The 19,256-nt window shown below is 48.8% G+C and overlaps 1 protein-coding gene across 1 annotated transcript in view; it reads left to right on the forward strand.

The window, feature by feature from the left end:
* Positions 1–11,077, forward strand: part of ELP3 (elongator acetyltransferase complex subunit 3) — an 88,335-nt gene extending 77,258 nt beyond the window's left edge. The window contains exon 15 of the mRNA XM_045831099.1: positions 9,953–11,077. Coding sequence (XP_045687055.1) covers positions 9,953–10,029 — 77 coding nt within the window. The 3' untranslated portion in view covers positions 10,030–11,077. The remainder of the gene's footprint in view (positions 1–9,952) is intronic.
* Positions 11,078–19,256: the final 8,179 nt, after the last annotated feature.

The raw sequence follows: 19,256 nt of genomic DNA on the forward strand, positions 1-19,256 counted from the left end.
ATTGTTACTATTGTTATATACAGTCTGTGTTCATTTAGCTTTACTGGTGTACTTCCCACTCTCTTTGCTTTTCAGTTTTTGCAGCCTTGCTAAGTTAGTTTATTTTCACTTATGTACGTATGATTCTATGATGTGGATATTAAGTGATCCTGAATAAAATATGTTTTACTACTGATGACTTTTTGGGTAATTTGCAAATATTGTTTTCTTTGTGCCTGGAGAATTTATTTTAGTGATAATCTGCTGGTAACAACAATTCCAGTATTGGTTGTATGAAGTGTCCTTATTTTGCTTCATTCTTGAAGGAGGTTCTCACTGAGTGAAGAGCTCCGAGTCTGTCTTCACTTTCAGTGCCTTCTTTTCTGTGAGCTTAAATGTTCCTGATTTGTATGCCCTTCAGGTAGGGTCTAGCTCCCATCATTATTCCATCTTTACTGCTTTTTCCCTCAAAACTTTATACTGTCTTTATCTTCTTTTAACAAGGATGGCCATGCGTTACCGAGTCGTTACTGAAAAGCTTCCTCCCCAGTTGTTCTCACGTCTGTAAAACTGTCTGTTGACAAAGTGTCTCACTGCCTGCTTGAGCCATCAGCCCCTTGGTGTGCCTTGCTCCCGTTTCCCAGGAACCCTCTCACTGCGGTGGAAGTACAGTTGTCGAGTTTGTCCCATCTGGTGGTGCGTCCAGCAAAGGGCACTGGAAAACTGGTCCCCTGTGTGGGAGGTACAGGGATCTAGGTAAGTCGGATGTCCTCTCTGTGCTGTAATAGAAAAGCACGTGCCGTTCCCATAGCAGACTCGGTGTGTAAGGCCAGCATGGGGGAAGCGGCGTCCGGCACCGCCGTGACACGGGCACCACAGCTCACCAGAGGTGCCCTGTGAGCCACAGCGGTAGGCTGCCGCTGCGTTCCAGTGCTACGTTCTGGCTGTGTGAACTTGAGTGACAGCCCTTTCTGAAACTCAGGTTTCTCCTGGAAGAATAATTCCAGCCGTGTTAGGTTTTAAATTAAGTTGGTACATGTCGAGCACCTAGCTTACAATGCCTTACAATGAGTGTTTAAGTACTGAAAAAGTGTGTTCCTCCTCTAGCTTTATATTACACTTCAGTATAAACAACTGTAAGGTTGTTGCTCCATTTGTTTGTTTTTAAATGGAGTTAGAATACAAGCCACTTTGGGTTTTGGCTCATTTCCTGCTCCTGACTTTATGTTAAAAGGAAAAATGCATTTACTTTCAGTGTCTGAGCCTCCACTCTGTTGGATTTATCCCCTTGGAAAGAAAGGGCTTATAGTGACGTGGAGAGGCTCCGAGTTGTTTTGCAGCCAGTTCGGGTACCACATAACTAGCTTACGCCTTCTGCCTTCTCCTCCCTTTGTGTTCTAATCAGAACAGAATTTAAGTAAATAGCCAGGTTTGTTCCATTTTCATCTTTGATTAAGCTTCTTAAGAGGCAACTGGCATGTGCATTTTGTGTGGTTGCCTTTCTTCCTCAGTATTTAGAATAAACAAAACTGTGTCTTAAGCTAAATGGTGTACATCTTTCAAAGAGCGGGAGCAGGCCCAGGCCCCAGGTGGTGGCATGGTTGGTCGGAGCATCAGCCCATACACCAAAGGGTTGCGGGTTTGCTCCCTGGTCAGGGTGCCTACAGAGATAACCGATTGATGTTTCCCTCTCCACCTCCCCCACTCCCCCTCTCTCTAAAATCAATAAAGATATCTTCAGGTGAGGATTTAAAAAGAGAGAGGCGGGGTGGTGAGGGGGGAAGCAGGATCAGAAAGCGTAGAGATCATTTTTCCCACAGCTAAGGGCTTGAGGCTTGAAGGCATTTGGTGCGGAAGAGGGATTAGAGAAAGGACGAGCCCCTGTTTGCAAGGTCCTGGGAGGCAGCTGTGGCAGCCAGCCGCGGAAACCCAAAGGAGGCTCTCCGTCCAGCCCCGACCGGCTCTCTGCTCCTCTCCCCCACTGCTGAGCAGACGGTGTCCTTTCATTTAGCACTCTGCCAGGGGCTGCATTCTGTCCGAGGTCTCTGCAGCTGGGGTGTCACCTGTCATTTTAATATCTAGAGTTTATACATTCACAGAAGTTTTCTTTTCTTCTCCCAAAAAGATATGCTTGTCCTGAGGTGGAGGCCAGGAAGATAAATACCTGTGTCCAGCACTGGTCACTAAAGCCAAATCTCAGAATTTCACTCTAAGCACATTTCTAGGTATTCTTTTTCACCTTACCTCATTTTATCATCAGCACAGCTGGTAAAGTGGTGAAGATAAAAGTACTTATCCTGTCTCTAAGGACAGAAATAAGGCCCCGCGATACAGGTAAATTCTAGTGGGTTAAGTCATTGGGGGATAAAATAAAGCAAGTGTTGGGACTGTGCCCCCACCTCCCGTCCTTAGGGCTCTGGCGACTGCCCGACTGTGCTGCTGGAGCACCCTGAGGATCGCTGCACATACTGGGATAGGTTCACTCCTACTCACTCCCCAGCCCGGGGATTAGCAGAACAACACTCAGGCCAGGCCCTCAGGTGGGGGATGAGTAACTCTCCTCAAGGGCAGGAGCAGCGTTCGCTGAGGCTCGTGAGACAGCCTGCCCACGTCAGTGCTGGAGGTTGGCTGACGTCAGCCGTGAAATGTAATTGCCTTTTCTTGGCTGGCAAACAAAAGGAAAGTTACTGCGACAAGGGCTGTCTGGGAGCCCTCCTAACCGTGGGGAGAGTTTCAGTGTGGTCTTCATCCAGCCCGGGTGCTGGTGTGTTCCCTTCCAAGCTGGCTGACACACTGATACTTTAGCCAGAAATTGGGGGGAAATCCTTTTTTCAAGAAGCAAGAGGCACAAAGAAAACAAATGAGGGTTTTTAAGTAAAAAGAGGTTGGAGTTCAGACTGGCTAAAGGTCAGACTTCTTTCCTCAGAACACTTAGAGAGCTTCCCAGAGGGTCCAGAAATAGACGTTCCATCAGAGCGCCATGGTGTGCTACTGGAAAGAGCAAGGACTCGAGCAAGCTCCAGCGTTGTGCCTTCCCCTCCGGAAGCCTGAGTGCCCCCGCACCAGGTGCTGGTGCCCGGGCCCACCCCATGTGAGGCAGCAGTAGAGAGCCCGGGGCACCTGGCTGCTCGACTGGGCTCGTTACCAAGGAATGCTGAGGAACAGAGATGCTCTTTTAGCCGGCAAGCTCAGCAGATCAGGGCACTGCTGGTCACTGAACTCTGTGGTTATCCAACAGCTGTCTGGTCCTGTGTTAGACACAGGAACTGCATCTCTCTCACGCTGCTGCTGTTTACGGTGGGCACATGTGGGCTGTGGCATGTTTTGGGAAATATTGTTGACCCTTGAGCAATGTGGGTGTTAGGGGTGCTGACCACCTACACATTCAAAAATCCGAACGTAACCAAGTTAGCCTTCCACAGTTGCATGTCCACACTACAGTTGACCCTGGGACAATGCGGGATTCAATTGTGCAGGTCCACTTGTACAAGGGGAAACCTAGCTGTTCAGGGGTCAACTGTATTTTTTTTTTTTTTTTAGTTAAGAAAAATTACCCTGGCTGGTGTGGCTCAGTGGATTGAGCACCAGCCTATAAACCAAAGGGTCACCGGTTCAATTCCCAGGCGGGGCACATACCTGGGTTGCAGGCCAGGTCTCCAGTTAGGGGCATGTGAGAGGCAACCAGTCGATGTATCACTCACAAATCCATTTCTCTCTCCCTCTCGTTCTCCCTCCCTTCCTGTCTCTCTAAAAATAAAATCTTTAAAAGAAAAAAATTTAAATTACAGTGGAGATACTATATTAGTTTTAGGTGTACAATAGTAACTAGACATTTATACAACTTACAAAATGACCACCCTGATAAATCTAATAACCATCTAACAGCTGACATAGTTATTACAGTATTACCGACTGAGTGTATTCCCTTGGCTGTACTTGACAGTGTAACTGACAGTTTGCACTTCTTAATCCCGTTACCTTTTTCACCCATCTTCCCATCTTACCTTTTTCACGTCTTCCCATCTGGCACCCATCAGTTTGTTCTCTGTATCTGTGAGTGTGTTTCTGTTTTGTTGGTTCATTTATTTGATTTTTCAAATTTCACATAAAAGCGAAATATGGTATTTGTCTTTCTCTGTTTGACTTATTTCATTTAGCATAATTCCCTCCAGGTCCATGCAGGTTGTCACAGATGGCGAGATTTCTTTCTTTTTTGTAGCTGAGTAGTAGTCCATTGTACAGATGCACCCCATCCCGTTTAACTACTCTGGATACTTGGGTTGCTTCCCCATCTTGGCTATTGTAAATAATGCTGCAGTGAACAGGGGGTTGCCTACTTTTTTGAAATAGTGTTTTGAATTCCTTCACACAAACACCCAGAAGTGGGACTGCTGGATCATATGGTAGTTCTGTTTTTAATTGGGGGGCACCTCCATACTGATTTCCACAGTGGCCGCTCCGCTTTACAGTCCCACCAGCAGTGCACGAGGGTTTGCTTTTCTCCATGTCCTCTCCAGCGCTTGCTGATTATTGATGGTAGCCATTCCGACAGGTGGTGTCTCATTGTGGTTTTAATTTGTATTTCCCTGGTGATTAGTGACGTTGAACATCTTTTCATGTCTATTGGCCATCTGTATGTCCTCTTGGGAGAAAAGTGTTGAGGTTCTCTGCTCATTTTTTAGTCAGTTTGTGGGTTGTGGGGGGGTTGTGTTAAGTTGTATGAGTTCTTTCTATATTTTGGATGTTAACCTCTTACCAGATGTAACATTGGCAAATATCTTCTCCTATTCAGTAGGTTGTCTTTTCATTTTGTTGATGGTTTTCTTTACTGTGCAAAAGCCCTGTAACTTGATGTAGTCCCCTTTGTTTCCCTTGCCCAAGAAAACAATATTACTAACAGCAATGTCAAAGAATTTACTGCCTGTTTTTTCCTAGGATTTTTATGATTTTGGGTCTTAGATTTAAGTCTTTAATCCATTTTGAGTTTATTCTTGTGTGTGGTGTAAGAAAGTGGTCCAGTTTATTCTTTTGCATGTGTCTCTCCACTTTCCCTAACACTATTTACTGAGACTGTCTTTACACATTGTATAGTGTTGCCTTATTTGTCATAGATTAAGTCACCATATAGGCTTAGATTTATTTATGGTCTCTCTCTTCTGTTCCATTGGTTTATATGTCTGTTTTTATGCCAGCACCATGCTGTTTTGATTGCTATAGTCTTGTAGTATAGTCTGGTATCAGGTAGCTTGATGCCTCCAACTTTGTTTTTCTTTTTCTAAATTGCTTTGGCTATTTGGGGTCTTTTGTGGTTCCATGTAAATTTTAGGATTTGTGAAAAAGTCCATTAGTATTTTTATAGGCATTGAATTGACTCTGTAGATTGCTTTGGGCAATCTACAGTAGTTGCCCTGTAGGACATTTTAATTGTGTTAATTTATCTTAGCCTTCAGCAAGGCATAACCTTTTTGCTGGTGGAGGGTCTTGCCTCAGTGTCGATGAAAATACAGTCTCTGAAGTGCAACAGAGTGAAGCAGTAAAGCAAAGCACAGTAAACATGGTACACCTGTGCAATAAATCTGCAAGCATTTATTGCCTGTTACATGCCAGACACTGTGCTGAGCCCTAATGATAGACATCATTGACTTCAGAGAACTTACATTCTAAGAGGGGATGCAGGCAGACAAGTAAAATAAAGCACGGCATGATCACCAAAACAATAGAATGGCCAGCACTGAGGGAGGGGATTATGAATCCCAGTTTCCCTGTGGATAGGTGAAGTCTGTGCAGAGGCGTCTGGGAGGATGGGGGCGTGGTGTCCTAGCTGATGAGTGGGGGCACACTCGGGAGGGGAGCTGCTGACGGGCAGCAGGAGAGCCCGCACGGTGGGTTGGGGAAACGGTGCCTGGCTGGGTAATCCCGGACGGTGAGCAGCGGGCTGTGCTGTGGCAGGACCTGAAGCAGGAGTGACCCAGACTGGGCAGAAAGAGTTTGTGCATCGGGCCGAGGAATGTGAGCTTCGTCCTGGGACACACCGTTAGCAGGTCCAGTAGGAGGGTAGCACAGTCAGGTCACCACTCTGAGCTGTGATTTCTGTGGTGGCTCGGTCTCATGGGTTTATCACTCGCTGTCCTCCCGCTCACCTGCCAGTCACAGTACTTCCGGGAAGTGACGGGAAATGCAAAATGGCTTCAACTCAACACGCAGGAACCTTGAAGATGCCAAGTGAAACAAACCAGTCACAAAAGGGCAACTACTGTTCAAGTGCACTTGACAGAGGTTCCTGGAGGAACCAGACCCACAGGGACAGGAAGTAGAACGTGGCTGCCAGGGCCTGGGAAGGACTGGAGGGTGGCGTTCCCGTTTTACCGACGAAGAGTTCCGAGACAGGTAGTGGTGACAACAGTGTAAATGTACGTCACGCCCCTCAACTGTGCACTTGAAAATGGTGAAAACTGTAAATTGTATCTGTTTTACCACAGCACAAAAAAACTTCCAAAAACAGAATGGCGTAAACCAGATGGAAAGTGTATTACTTCATAGCAGCTCCCGAGGCAGAGCAGCGTCAGGGCTGAGGAAGTCCATGGGTCAGTGGCACTCAGAAGGGACCGCGCCGTCGTCTTCTGCTGCTCTGCCGTCCTCCTCACAAACGCTTCATCCCCGCCCAGCTCCCCTTCCGAGACACCTGCCCCAGCAGAAATTACTTTCCAAGACAATGCCCATGTAAAGAGACCATCTTCCCTGTGTCTCTTAAGACCAAGAAGGGCTGTCAGAGCCACATGTCACTCGGCATCTCCTTGTGGACATCTGACAGCCGGTTCGTCAGCAGCGTGGCCGGAACCGAGCCCCTGACGTCCCCTCCATCCCTTCTTCTCGCTGACTCCCCGTCTCCGTCGGTGGCCAGTCCTTTTCCCAGGACCCTTCCTTTCCTCAGGCCAAAAACCTTTGCATCATCGGTGCCCCTCTCTTTATGTCACAGCATGTATACATCAACAAATCCTTTTAACTCGGCCTTAAAAACATTTCCAGACACCATCCACTTTTCACTGCCATGACTTTGCGACATCACCGTAGCTCCCTTGATTATCCCAGTAGCTTCTTACCTGGTCTCCCTGTTTCTGCCCTTGATCACCTGCTCATCCATTGAAAAAATAATCTGAGTTCTTGAATACGTGCCAGGCATGTCTCCGGGCACTGGCAGCTCTGCAGTGAATACAACAGACAGAAGCCCTGACCTCCTGGAGCTCCCACTCTGTTCTCAGAGCCCCAGTCACACTGATCTCTTTCAGTCACCAGTCAGTCCGTCTCTCCTTTGATCGAAATCCTCAGGTTCGCCTGCCCGTGCTAATAGTCTCCATGTGTAACCAGGGACGCAGAAGAGTCGGGTTTTCACACTGAAGTACCTACGTCTCCGCCGAGGGCTGTCATGCCGCATAGTTCGGTTTGAGCGTGGAATTTAAAGTGGGGGAAAAGGAGGTAGAAAAATAGTTTCTGCAAGTAGGACCCTAGAGAGACAAAGCACTGCGTTGAATGACTCCAGAGGCACCCGTATGGTGTAGTGGTCATTCTGACAGCGGTTTCTTAACCACCTGCCTGTCTGTCTGCTCCTTCTGCCCTTTTTCACTGAGTGTGTCGGGCAGGTTGAGCTCTCAGAGCACATGGAAACATCTGTTAGATGAATGTGAGGTTTTCTATTGAGATACGACGTACTCGTAGTAAAGTGCCACTGGATTCATTTTTGCGTGTGTCTGTTCCCTTACTCAGTCCGAATCCTCTCCCCAGTGTAACCACTACTCCACCTTCTGCCGCCGTAAAACTAGTTTTGCCTGTGTCTGACCTCTGTGTTGATGGAATCTTTTATATCTAGTTCCTTTCATGCAAAATTACATGTGCGATTCATCCATGTTGTTGCAGATGGCTGTAGTGTTTCATTGATTCCATTCTGTGAAAATGACACAGTTTATCTGTTCTACTATTGATAGATATTTAGGTTATTTCCTGTTTAGGATTTTATGAATAACAAGTCATTTGTAAGAATGGATGTAAGATTTCACTTCTCTCTTCACTTGGGGGTGTAATTGCTGGGTCGAAGGATGTGCCTGCAGATACAGAACCTCAGGATATAGTACAAACGATAAAGTGTGCCCCTCGGAGGGCTTTCAGATGTCTTCCTGCACTCAGCGGGTCTAAGCTGCTGCCTGGCCTGTTATTCTTCGTGTTTTTGTCTTCCCCTTGCTCTGTCCCAAGCCACAGTGTCGAACAGAAGTAGTGACAGATGCAAAGACAAGGTGGTATTGTGCGGGGTGAGTATCTGCAGTCCTTGGATTAAAAGGGAGATTCTCCCGTGATCTGTTAGCGCAGGATGTGGTTTTCTTAGCTCCATCGAAGGGAGCAGGAAACAAAACATGATGGGAAATCCTGTTCCTAAAGAGCAAACGTTTAGGCTAAAGAATTAGGCTAGGCATGAGAGAGCTAGCAATTATTTGATTTCACGCACAATACTGATCACTGGCAGTACAAGGTGGTGAACAAGATAAATAGAGCTCATCCTAGGTGGAGGCAGACCAGCGATCACGGTTTGCTGTGGGGGGCAAAGCACTGTAAAGACAACCTCTGTGGTCTTCACTTACAGCACACACGCTCCTCTCAGAGTCCTGTGATCTACCGACGCAACCGTGCAGGTCTTCCACACATCGGGCAGCTCTGCAGCACCAGCTGGGTGTCCTGCAGCTCAGCTCAGTTCCGACACTGTCTCCAGGGAGGTAGTGTCCGATCCCGCGGGCTCAGGGTTCAGTCCCACGAGACTGCTTCCCCTTCGGAGTCCAGTCACAAATGCAGGCTGTTACCTGTGCTTCTAACCAACGGGCTCTACACTGCAGGCTCCCACAGCCCCCTCCTCGGTTTCAGTTAACTTGCTAGAGGGACCCACATGAGCAAAGACCTGGAAGCTCTTGCCACACACACACATACACACACAGGAACTTAGAAAAACTAAAAATTTACCGAGCCTGAAGCGTAGTGTTTAAGGGGAGATCGTAGCAAATGATGAAGTTGGGAATAGTATTGGAAACCAGCTCAATAACAGCCCGTGTTTCTGAGGAACCGGCCTCTCCGGACTCTGGACTAATCACGCTTCTCGGACTCCCCCTTTAATACTCAGCATCCTTAAACACGGGTACTTATACAGGCAGTAAAATGGAGGTTGGGGAGAGTAGCTGATCGGCCCGCCCCACAGACATGCAACTTGGCAGGTCCGGGCCTTATCTCACTGGCCGAGCGCCCACTCTCCTGACCACCCCGGTGGGTCCTGCCGGGTGAGCCGTGCTCTGTCCTCCGGGGAGCTCAGCTGCTTCTGTGTGATTGTGCTGTATTCTGGACTGCCTTAAATCAGCTAATGTTCCTTAAATGTTTGCAAACATAAAAGTGGTAAAAACTCTTGGTATGTACATTGACCATGTATCAAAATAAATCTACCAATCAAAACAAACAAAACTATTAAAATTAAGTAGCATTAATTTAATGGGACTGATGATACTTTGCTGAAACTGCCGCTCACGAGCAGCAACTGTGGCAGTGAGCGCAGGGCGCAGCGTACCTCCGCTCCTGGCGGCTCCACGGGCCCCGTTTGCCGAGCCTCCCGTCTCCCCGACTCCCCGGGACCCGGAGTGCGGATGGGCTTCCTCTCAGTGAAGGCAGCGAGCGCGTCCAGTCCAGTGGAAGCAGCCCCGCCAACAGGACTGTACGTGCGCAGGCTGGGAAATACAGTTTCCATACGTTGAAGCATCTGAATTCAAAATGATCGACGTGGTCCACACTTAGTACAGCGAGATTCGGTCTGAGATGTAGTTTGGTCTGTTGTGGACGAGAGTGGGAATGAGCGTGGCTACGAGGGGAGTGTTTGCTGGATTTTGAGGGTTCCTGTAGTTACGCTTAGTAGAGATTCTTTTCTTACTTTTGTATTTTTGCTTCTTCACAGGGGTTGGCACCAGGAATTATTACAGAAAGATCGGCTACAGATTACAAGGCCCGTACATGGTAAAGACGCTAAAATAATGGCCACAACAGTCCTCCTTGGTGCAGTGTCTCTGGCGGGAGAGATTCCGGATGTCTTGACTACTCGACAGAGAGGCTGTACAAAGCAAACGGCCCTACCCTGCCCCCTTGGCAAGAAGCTCCACCCTCACCCTGCACCTGTGGAGACTGGAACCTGCTCTCTGTGCGGGACCTGCATCTGGGGACCAAGCGCGGTGTGCGACCCTCGGCACATTCTTGAGGAGTCACTTCAGTTTGCAAAGCTTAAGTCATGTATCTAGTTTCTAAATTCTGCGTGAGGTCAGCAAGTGACATACTCAGACACACTGACAGAAGTTAATTCGTCAACTCATCCAGATGCCATAATTCCTGAAATAAACTAGGTGTTGTTATTGGAGGGGCAAGGTTAGGAGTAAGTTACTTGTATGGTGTAGGGACAAAAAATCAGGGTGAGCATATGAAAACTGACAGAATTTGAACTCTGGACTTAAAGTACATACAAAGCCTTCCAGCACAAGAAAATGAGCTTTTGTTTTAATGCAAATTATTCTGGTTTCTGTGCTGACGTTTGCAGTAATCGTGTGGTGGGAGGGATAACTTGAGGTATGTTTGTCTTTCCAGCTTGAAAGCCTCTGTTTTCATGTGCGGAAATCTAGAAATTTTTATGTTTTCATCTACCATCCACAATGGGCCGTCACAATCATCCTTAATTCCACAATTTCTCATCTGTACTTCTTCCTCCCTTGACTGCCACAAAGTCGTGTGGACACTTGCGCCCAGAGAAATGCTTGGTGTCCCCTCCTGTCTGTCCCCAGCAGGCGGAGTCTGACACACTTGTGACTTACGGAGTGTGGCCGTAAGTCAAGGTTTCCTCCCCACAGGCACCATTCCCTGCATTTAATTCTTTAGGATGAATTTAGGATGAGTCTGACTGGAGTGGGTGGCTCAGCTGTCTGGGCGCTGTCCCACGAAAGGTTGCCAGTTCAGTCCCAGGTCAGGGCACATAGGACAGGCAACTGATTGCTGTTTCTCTCTCTCTCTCTCTTTCTCCCTCCCTTCCCTTCTCTCTAAAAACAAATAAATAAATCTTTTTAAAAATGATGAATTTTGGGTTGTTTTAAATGGAGAAACATTCAATTCATATATGGGAAAAAAATGCAACACGGGCCCAAAATAAGAAAAGGATTGGCTTAGAGAACCTGTCTCTCTGTAAATTCCAAATAGCCTACTAAGAAGACTCAGCCTGGAGAGGTCAGTTCTTAAGAGCATGGCTTAGCCCTGTGCCCCAGCTTCTGTGGCATCTTACAAGCGTTTATTAAGTGGAATTATTTCCCCTAAAAGATACAAAAAATAAAATCTTCGACATACAAAGAACCACGGAAGGCATTTCCTCCCCCTGTAGGTGCAGCGACGTTGCCCGAGGGTCTCCAGGTTCGCGTTCCCAGTCTGCGGCCCCGCTCACTGCTGCCCGCCACTCCCTTCACCTGCCACGAGGCACCTGGCACTGCCTTTCTCGGGGGGCCCTCTGTGGAGCCACAGAGACTTTCCACGCATGTCATTTAGGGGACTGAGCTATTTCTCACGTGTGTGTGTGTGTTTTCTGTTTAAAAATGAAACCATTACACTAAAAGCATGCACTGTGATGGCCGGGACCACGTGTGACTAGAGCTGGCGTGGGGAGCAGGCTGGCCCAGGCCGGCCCCTCAAGTGACGTGACCGGGACGCCCTGCACGGGTCTCTGGGCCCCAGTGTCTCCTCCATGCTGTTCACCCAAACTCGTCCAAATGTGTGCAGTGCAGGCGAGTCCTTGGGAAAACAAGACTCGTGTGTAAGGCTTATTTTAAAATAACAATTTAAAGCAAGATTTTAAGTTGTCTAGGAACATGCCCATTGCTCATGGCTACTAGTGTCACTGTTTCATCTGGATTTTCGCCTCAGGGCCCAGGAGAGTACCCCCTTTCCAGCCATCCTGGGAGTGAGTCTCCCGGCCTTGTTCAAAGACTCAGAATCATCACAGCCTCATGGGGGGTGGAGCTCCCACAGCCTTTGTCACTAGAAGCTCCAGCTTCTGTCCTGACTGCCAAGGTCTTTTCCTGGCATTCCAGGGACGCAGCACTTCATGGCCTGGCCGGCCTGGCCTCCCAGGGGCATGTGCTCCTGGTACAACAGGCTGCCTCCTAAGAAAGGCCAGTTAGGTGCGACTCTGCCGGCCTCTGCATGGAACCTTTGAGGCTGCAGCTGTGGTTCTGAGTCGTGTTGGACGACATGTTAGCAACCACCTCAAATCCAAATAGCTCTGCTTAGTTCAAGTTCTTTGAAATCACCTGAAGAGTATTAAAAAAAAAATCAAGCTATATAAAAAGCAGATGGAAATCTATTTGAATAAGAAAAGGAGATTTTAAAATACACTATCACCCAGTGAAAGGATAAAGCTGTTTCTCAAGTGGAATGAACGAACCCCTTTTATTAAAGGGAAAAATTTTCACTGACTCAGTACTGAAATGTACTACTTTTCCAACCGAAGCCTGTTCTCTGAAAACATCTTTCAAATCATAAATTTTCATTCCCAAAGTTTTTAAAGATTATCATTTCACTGAAAACAAACAGCTGTCCGTAAAGAACTCAGAGCCCTGAGCTGACGAAACACCTCATGACCCAGGCTCCGCACACCCGGGCCCTCTATTAACTCAGCTCCGGGGACAGCTCCCCGAGCCATAGCTGCATGTGCTGCACCGTCTCTCAGGGTAGAGTGCAAGGCTCGGACGGGTCACATCTCAGAGACACCACATCATCAACCATGACACTTTCTATACAAACAGTTGTTACTCTGCTGAAGTGGCTTCCGAGAAGTGTGCGCCCTCAGACAAGCAAATTCCCTGCCTCTGGGTCTCGGCAGGTTCGCCGTCTGTAGGCTGGAAACCTCCCTCCTGCCGCGGTTGTGAGGACTGAATGAGCGCCTGTACGTGACATTCCGAGAACAGGACCCGTGGCACGGAAGACGCACTAGAAGCGCTAGCTGTTACTGATACCTGACGAGGGCAGTATTTGGCCCATTGTAACCAAGTTTCTTATCTATTGGCAGTGGAATCTGATTTTCTTCTGCTGGAATCCAAATTTTGCTGGAAGCCAATGTCAGAAGAATGGTATCTGGTGCTCTGAGCCCTTTTCTTCCATCCTAGTCTAGCTGGTCCTTCTATTTCACTCACGTAAGTCTAGGGTTCCAATGCATAAGTCCAGGCTTATGCATTGAAGGGCAAGAGACTCACTTGAGAATGTGCAGCAGCAAAAAGCATCTTTAAATACCCCTGTGATTCTGGGGGCTTCCCAGAAAGCTGTCCGGTGTCGGTGTGGACTGCCGCCCTCGCCCGTGTGCGCTGCAGCCGTGTCTAGGGGACCCTGGGGGCGGGGGGGTGGAGCGGGCAGTGCCACATTTCTGTACGTTAGAGCTGTGGATGCCAGCAATACCCTTGTGAAGGAGGCTCCAAAACCTAAGTTTACAGGCTTTTTAAAGACACTGATTTTAACAGACAAGTAATCAAGTACATGCCTGTGAAAAGTAGCAAAGCAGCTGCTTGTCCACATCCAAACGTGCAGTGTCGACCCCTACCTCTGTGTCGTCACCTGCCTGGAAGGGCCTCCTCGTCCACCTGGGAAACCCCTCCTCCTCCGGGGAAGAAGCTACCCTCCATTGTCCGCTGTACTAAGTCCCACTGCATGCTGCCCTCAGTGTCGGAGCCCTCCCCTTCTTGACCTGTGTCATCCTCACTGCAGTTCTAAAGCTAGGCACTGGTCTCCCAATAAGCGAGGACCCAGCCTGAAGTCAGACAAGGCCACCACACTGGCCGGCTCGAAGGTGTCTGTGGGTCGCACGCACTGGGACAGGAACAGTGACCCTGGAGCGGCCCAGCCCGGCAGCGCTGCTCTCGGCTACTGAACGGGCTGCGGAGTCACTGCAGAGTCACGCCTGAGCGGGGGGCAGGGGCTTTCTCACCCCACCCGGCCTCACAGTGCCTTCTTTTGAGGAGGAAAACGTTTCCAGTCAGCGTGTGTTTAAAGAGGGCCCTGACAGGTATTGAGTGACAAGTCTGTGCTTTCGTATTGTTTCTTCCTCACAGCAGCCAACCTGTGGGGAAAGTCCTATTATCTCGGTTTTCACAACTGCAGGTGGTGGACATGAATGGGTTCGTCAAGAGAGGATGCAAAGCAAAGAGAGTCTGCTCTTTCTGTGTAAATGAAAACGGCTTTTCTGAAAACTTGCTGTGCTCACTATTGAAATAAAACAGAAAAGCACAATGTAACCTGAAATCCCACCCTCAGGGACAACTGTGTGACAAACGCCCCTCCATCCGCCTCTCCCCAAGCGCGCACACACACACACACACACACACACGGTCGGTTTTACTAGATCAGTTACACTGCGTGTTGCTTTGTCACTTTGACAAAATGTAATGAGAATACCTCATGTCAATGCATGTGCTCTACTTTGTCCTTTTTAATGACTAACATTCCATTGTCTGCAGATACCACAGTTCATTTCAGGTCTTCCATATCTTATGTTCCTTTATATTCTTACTGTCACGATAGTGAGAATCACGTGCTAAGCATCAAGGCTGCACACGCTATTGACTCGATGCTCAGATTTGCTCTAAATTTGTGTCTGCACAGGCCTTCATTCATCCGCAGCAGGCTTCCTGGCGTCCCTCCCTTTAGTTCTTCTGCCTCCACATCTTTCAGTCCTTCATTCACAACCCACCTTGCAGGAGGCGGGGGAGGGGTGGACCTGTCTGGTGGCTCAGCCTTTCTCGGGAAGAAGGCAGCAGCACACTTGATAGCGAACAAGTCCCAACAAACACAATGTCGAGCTGCCAGTTCACTGAGAGGCACTGGAGCGTGAACATGCTTTTATTGAGGTTAGAGGTGGCTGTGTCTTATGTTTTCTCCCCTGATAGAAGTTACCACTTCGAGGCAGAGTCCCCTGCCAGCTAAAGCCTGCAGAGGAGGTTATGGCCGCAGGGCTGAGCTAGTCTGGCAGGTTAGTGAACGTGAGTGCCAGAAAGGTGACAGTGTCGCCCATCTCCACCAGTGCCCTGGGGAAGGGCTCAGCACGTGCACCCCTCCGGCCAGAGCAGGCCTGACGGTCGACTGCCTGGGTCTGAGGCTTGCTTCTGCCCCTGCCTCGCTTTGCAGGAGCTCGGGTCTTGGACCCCTGTGTGATCGGGGTGTTGGGACAGCAGGCAAAGGATCGTTTACGCCTTCCTGAAGAAAGGGAAAGGAAGGAAACACTGCGGGAAGCGAGAAAGAAAGGGAAACAGTAACTGTTGAGCAAATGGGCCCAGTACTGCCCTCACGACCGTCCTCGGAGGCAGGAATTACACACGATCTCCACTTCACAAACGAGAAACCAGGGCTCAAAGCAGGTAAGCAAATTAAGTCCACAGCTAGGGAGTGAAGGACTGAGCATAAAGGCAACAAATTGACATTCACAAACTCACAAAGCTGCAAGGCTGTGGGCAACGGTGGCTCTAGAATTTCTAAAACAAAGGGTCTCGGGCTAGTAATGGAATTGGAAAAAGGTTTTTTCCTGAGGCTACATCTGCCTAACAGGTGCTGTTCGCACTCCACCCGACCATCCTTAAGCCACTTCCTGGCACAACCGCCAATGAGCTCTTCCTTGAAAAACGACCTAGTGAAAACATACAGCCAGAAGATACATCCGACTAAAGGACTCAAGAATAAGAACAACAAGGAAAGAAAGAGCCAGCAGCAAGTAGTCCATCTCTTCAGCGAACTACAATGACTGCATTTTGCCATGTACAGTGTGCACCTGTGTTTTGTGCTCATTATACACGGGATGATTATGTCCATGGAATGTAATCATTATACTCATTTATAATGTGCATCCTCATTTCCCTCAAAAATACGGGGAAAGTGCACATTACACATGGCAAAATCCCATGAGTTACTGCTATGGAAAAGAATGAGAGCAGGGTTCAAATAACAGGATTGAATACGCACCCAGTTTTGCCCCCACCCAAAGTTCTCACAAGACAAACAGGGATTTAAAAAAACCGTAAACCCACAAGAACAAAAGAAGAGACTAAAGGACAAAGGCGGTAATATTTCAGAAGCTACACACAGATGGCCAGTGGCAGCTGGGCGGTGACTGGGCGGGGGGACAGGCGCACCCGACACCACTCACCACATAGAAACTTTAAAGCCCCTGCAACCGACACTGTGGCACACCGGAGGGCAGGGACGCCACCCAAGCGAGGGGGCTGGTGGGAGTCGTGTGGCGGCAGCTGGGCCCCCACAACCCCCCCCACTTCCACGAAGCAGATGGATGCCCCCTTCCCACCCGAGCTGTGGTCCGGAGGTCTGTCCTCTGAAGACGGTCACGCAGGACCTCTGTCTCAGAGATCGCTAGACGAAGTTGATGGTCAGGCAACACCACTCGGACGGGATGATGAAGTGAGTGCTGACACGGAATCGTCCCCCCAACCCCAATCCGTTCTCAGGATGCTGGCAGCTAGACCCCTCCCAGCAGGAGTGCAGGCAGAATCTAACCGGCGCTGGGGAAGGGACCCCAGGATACTGTCATATACGAGATTCTGAAGAAACAACCCCGACGGCCACCACGCTACAAAAATCAGTAAGCTCCCTTGCTAGGGAGTGAACATGTCCCCCCACCCCCCAGTTCAAATACTGAAGCCCCCCCACACACCAGCGTGACTATATATGGCTCACTGGCCAGCACTCAGTCCACTGAGCTCCACCAGCCAGGGCCCGCCTTGACTGCATTTGGAGACAGGGCCTTCTTGGAGGCAGTTAAGTGAGGTCACAGGGTACAGCCTCCATCCAATAATATTAGTGTCCTTACAGGACAGTAATGTCCTTATAGAGACGACAGAGGGGAGTGGGGTCACCAAGACGATGACATAAGTCCCTCCTGACTTTGCTCCCCCTAAGAAGAACGAACAGCTCTTCTTGTCAAACGTGGACAAGGCGCCGCTGAGAGAATTCCAGGACACAGGGGTGAGGCTGAGGCACCCCCTGCACCGCAGAGACCAGAACGTCACACGCACAGGACGAGAGGAGCAGTGGTGCACTGGCCACACTGCCCTGCCCCCGGGCGGTGTGGCGCCACGCTGGGAGGTTCCCCCGAACCTGCAGCTCTTCCAGTGGGGAAAGAGAGTCGGGGCGGATATCTTGCTCTCCCAGCATTGTGGGTCACTCCATGGGATCCCCATCCCGGTCTTGTCCCATAGGGACTGCAGGGGAACCGTGGGGCTTGAGCACTGGGAATCTGATTGTGATGGAAGGGGGGTGGGGCTCGGAACAACCACGCGGGGATCTTGGCAGAGCAGGTTCCTACCTGCAGCGCCTGAGTAGTAGTCCCAGAGTAGTAGTCCCAGAGTAGTAGTCCTAGCCATCGCAGCGGCTTTGCTCATCTGCAGAGCCAAGGCAGTGACACAGTGACCAAGGAACTCAGTGGGGTGCAGGTCTGCCTGATCCAGGTCTTCAAACAAAGAGCTGTGCCAGCTGTAGACGCTGGTCTGCCCTGACCCAGGTCGGGGAGCTGAGTCACAGCCTTGTTCACTGCTGGATGGAGCTCCTGGCCCCTCTCAACCAGAAAGCCTGACTGGGAACCCCTGGAAGCTGCATGGACCAGCAAGGCCTGAGCAGAGAGCAGAGCCGGCAGAGCAGACCATCCGCAGCACAAGCCAGGGGCACCGTTCAGCCAGGGAACTTGGGGAATGGGTCAGCTTTCGGATTGTACCCTCTTTATAACCCGAGGTCAGAATGCCTGTGTGAGCCTGTCCCAGATTCTCATCTGTACCCAGCCTGTCTTTGCCACATGCAGATGAAGTTTGTGCTCCTCCTCCTCGCCCCGCTGCCCGAATCCTCTGAGGTCAGTCCTGATGAGACTAGAAGCAGAAAGCACAAAGCAGCCTCCTGCCCCAGCCATGTTCCTGCCAGTAGTCCAGTACCTGTGCCAGATTAGTCTTGCAAGATGCCTCGCTGTGGCAGTCCTGTGTTTCCAAGGACCTGGTCAGAAGCCTACCCAGTGGCTTCGCCAGAGGAGGCGGTTGTGAAGTCTCAGGGTAGCTGAAGCCAGACTATGGCCAGTCTCTGTGCAGCGCATCTTCTCCTGGGAGCCTTCCTCTCATAGTAGCAAATCGCCCCATGCTTACACAGCTGGATAAAGCTATAAAAACTCATACACACAGATGGACGGAGACGTGAGATGTGATCAGCCCGAAGTCAGGCAGGTGGGGAGGCAGGAAGCTGTGAGCAGGGAGGCATGCACAGGGCTCTCCTACAGCTGTGATGAGAGCCCGAGTTCCTTTTGCTTCTCACTGTACTTCATATACATTTCAGCCACTCAAAGTTCTAGCATGTCTTTGTTATTTAAAGAGTTAAAAAGCCCCTGGCTGGTGTAGCTCAGTGGATTGAGTGCAGGCTGCGAACCAAAGCATCGCAGGTTCGATTCCCAGTCAGGGCACACGCCTGGGTTGCAGGCCACGGCCCACAGCAACTACACAATGATGTTTCTCTCTCTCTTTCTCCCTCCCTTCCCTCTCTAAAAATAAATAAATAAAATCTTTTTAAAAAAGGAGTTAAAAAGCAATACAACAGGATTATCATATAACATAATGGGACAAAAGTCAACTATAAATAAAGATTAGGAAGTAGAAGAAACACAGGGAAGATGTAAATATGAATACACTCATTCCCTCATAGTTCATAACAAGAATCAATAGATTCAACTTCATTTTGAAATTGATAAATCAAAAAACAGAGGTTGAAGTTCTAGTTGGTGATTAACAGAAGAACTAAAAACAGTCTATATACATCTAACTAGCAAGAAGACCAGAAGGGGAGCTGGGTACAGAGCAGACCACAGAGTCTGAAGAATGAGGACAGGAGGCTTGTGAAGCATATAAGCTTTTTGGCACTATTTTATTTTACTTTGGAAAATAGACTTACTTTAAAAAGGAAAGTAATAAAGGAAATAAAGAAAGTTACAAGGAAATATTAAAGACAAAACAAAAAATAACAGCATTAAGACCAAACATATACTTGTAATTTTAACGACTATAAGTGGAACAAACCCATATTAGATCAAATGATAACACTGAACAGCTATTGAATATGAGATATTTAAGATCATTTTAAATGAAAGTGAACAGGTATCTAACCCATAATTTATTAAATATCAACCAAAAGCAAAAGCTGGAATTATTATG

Source organism: Phyllostomus hastatus, unplaced genomic scaffold (genome assembly GCF_019186645.2).
Source record: "Phyllostomus hastatus isolate PE091 unplaced genomic scaffold, TTU_PhHast_1.1 phas_contig_159, whole genome shotgun sequence".
In the NCBI taxonomy this organism is placed as follows: Eukaryota; Metazoa; Chordata; class Mammalia; order Chiroptera; family Phyllostomidae; genus Phyllostomus; species Phyllostomus hastatus.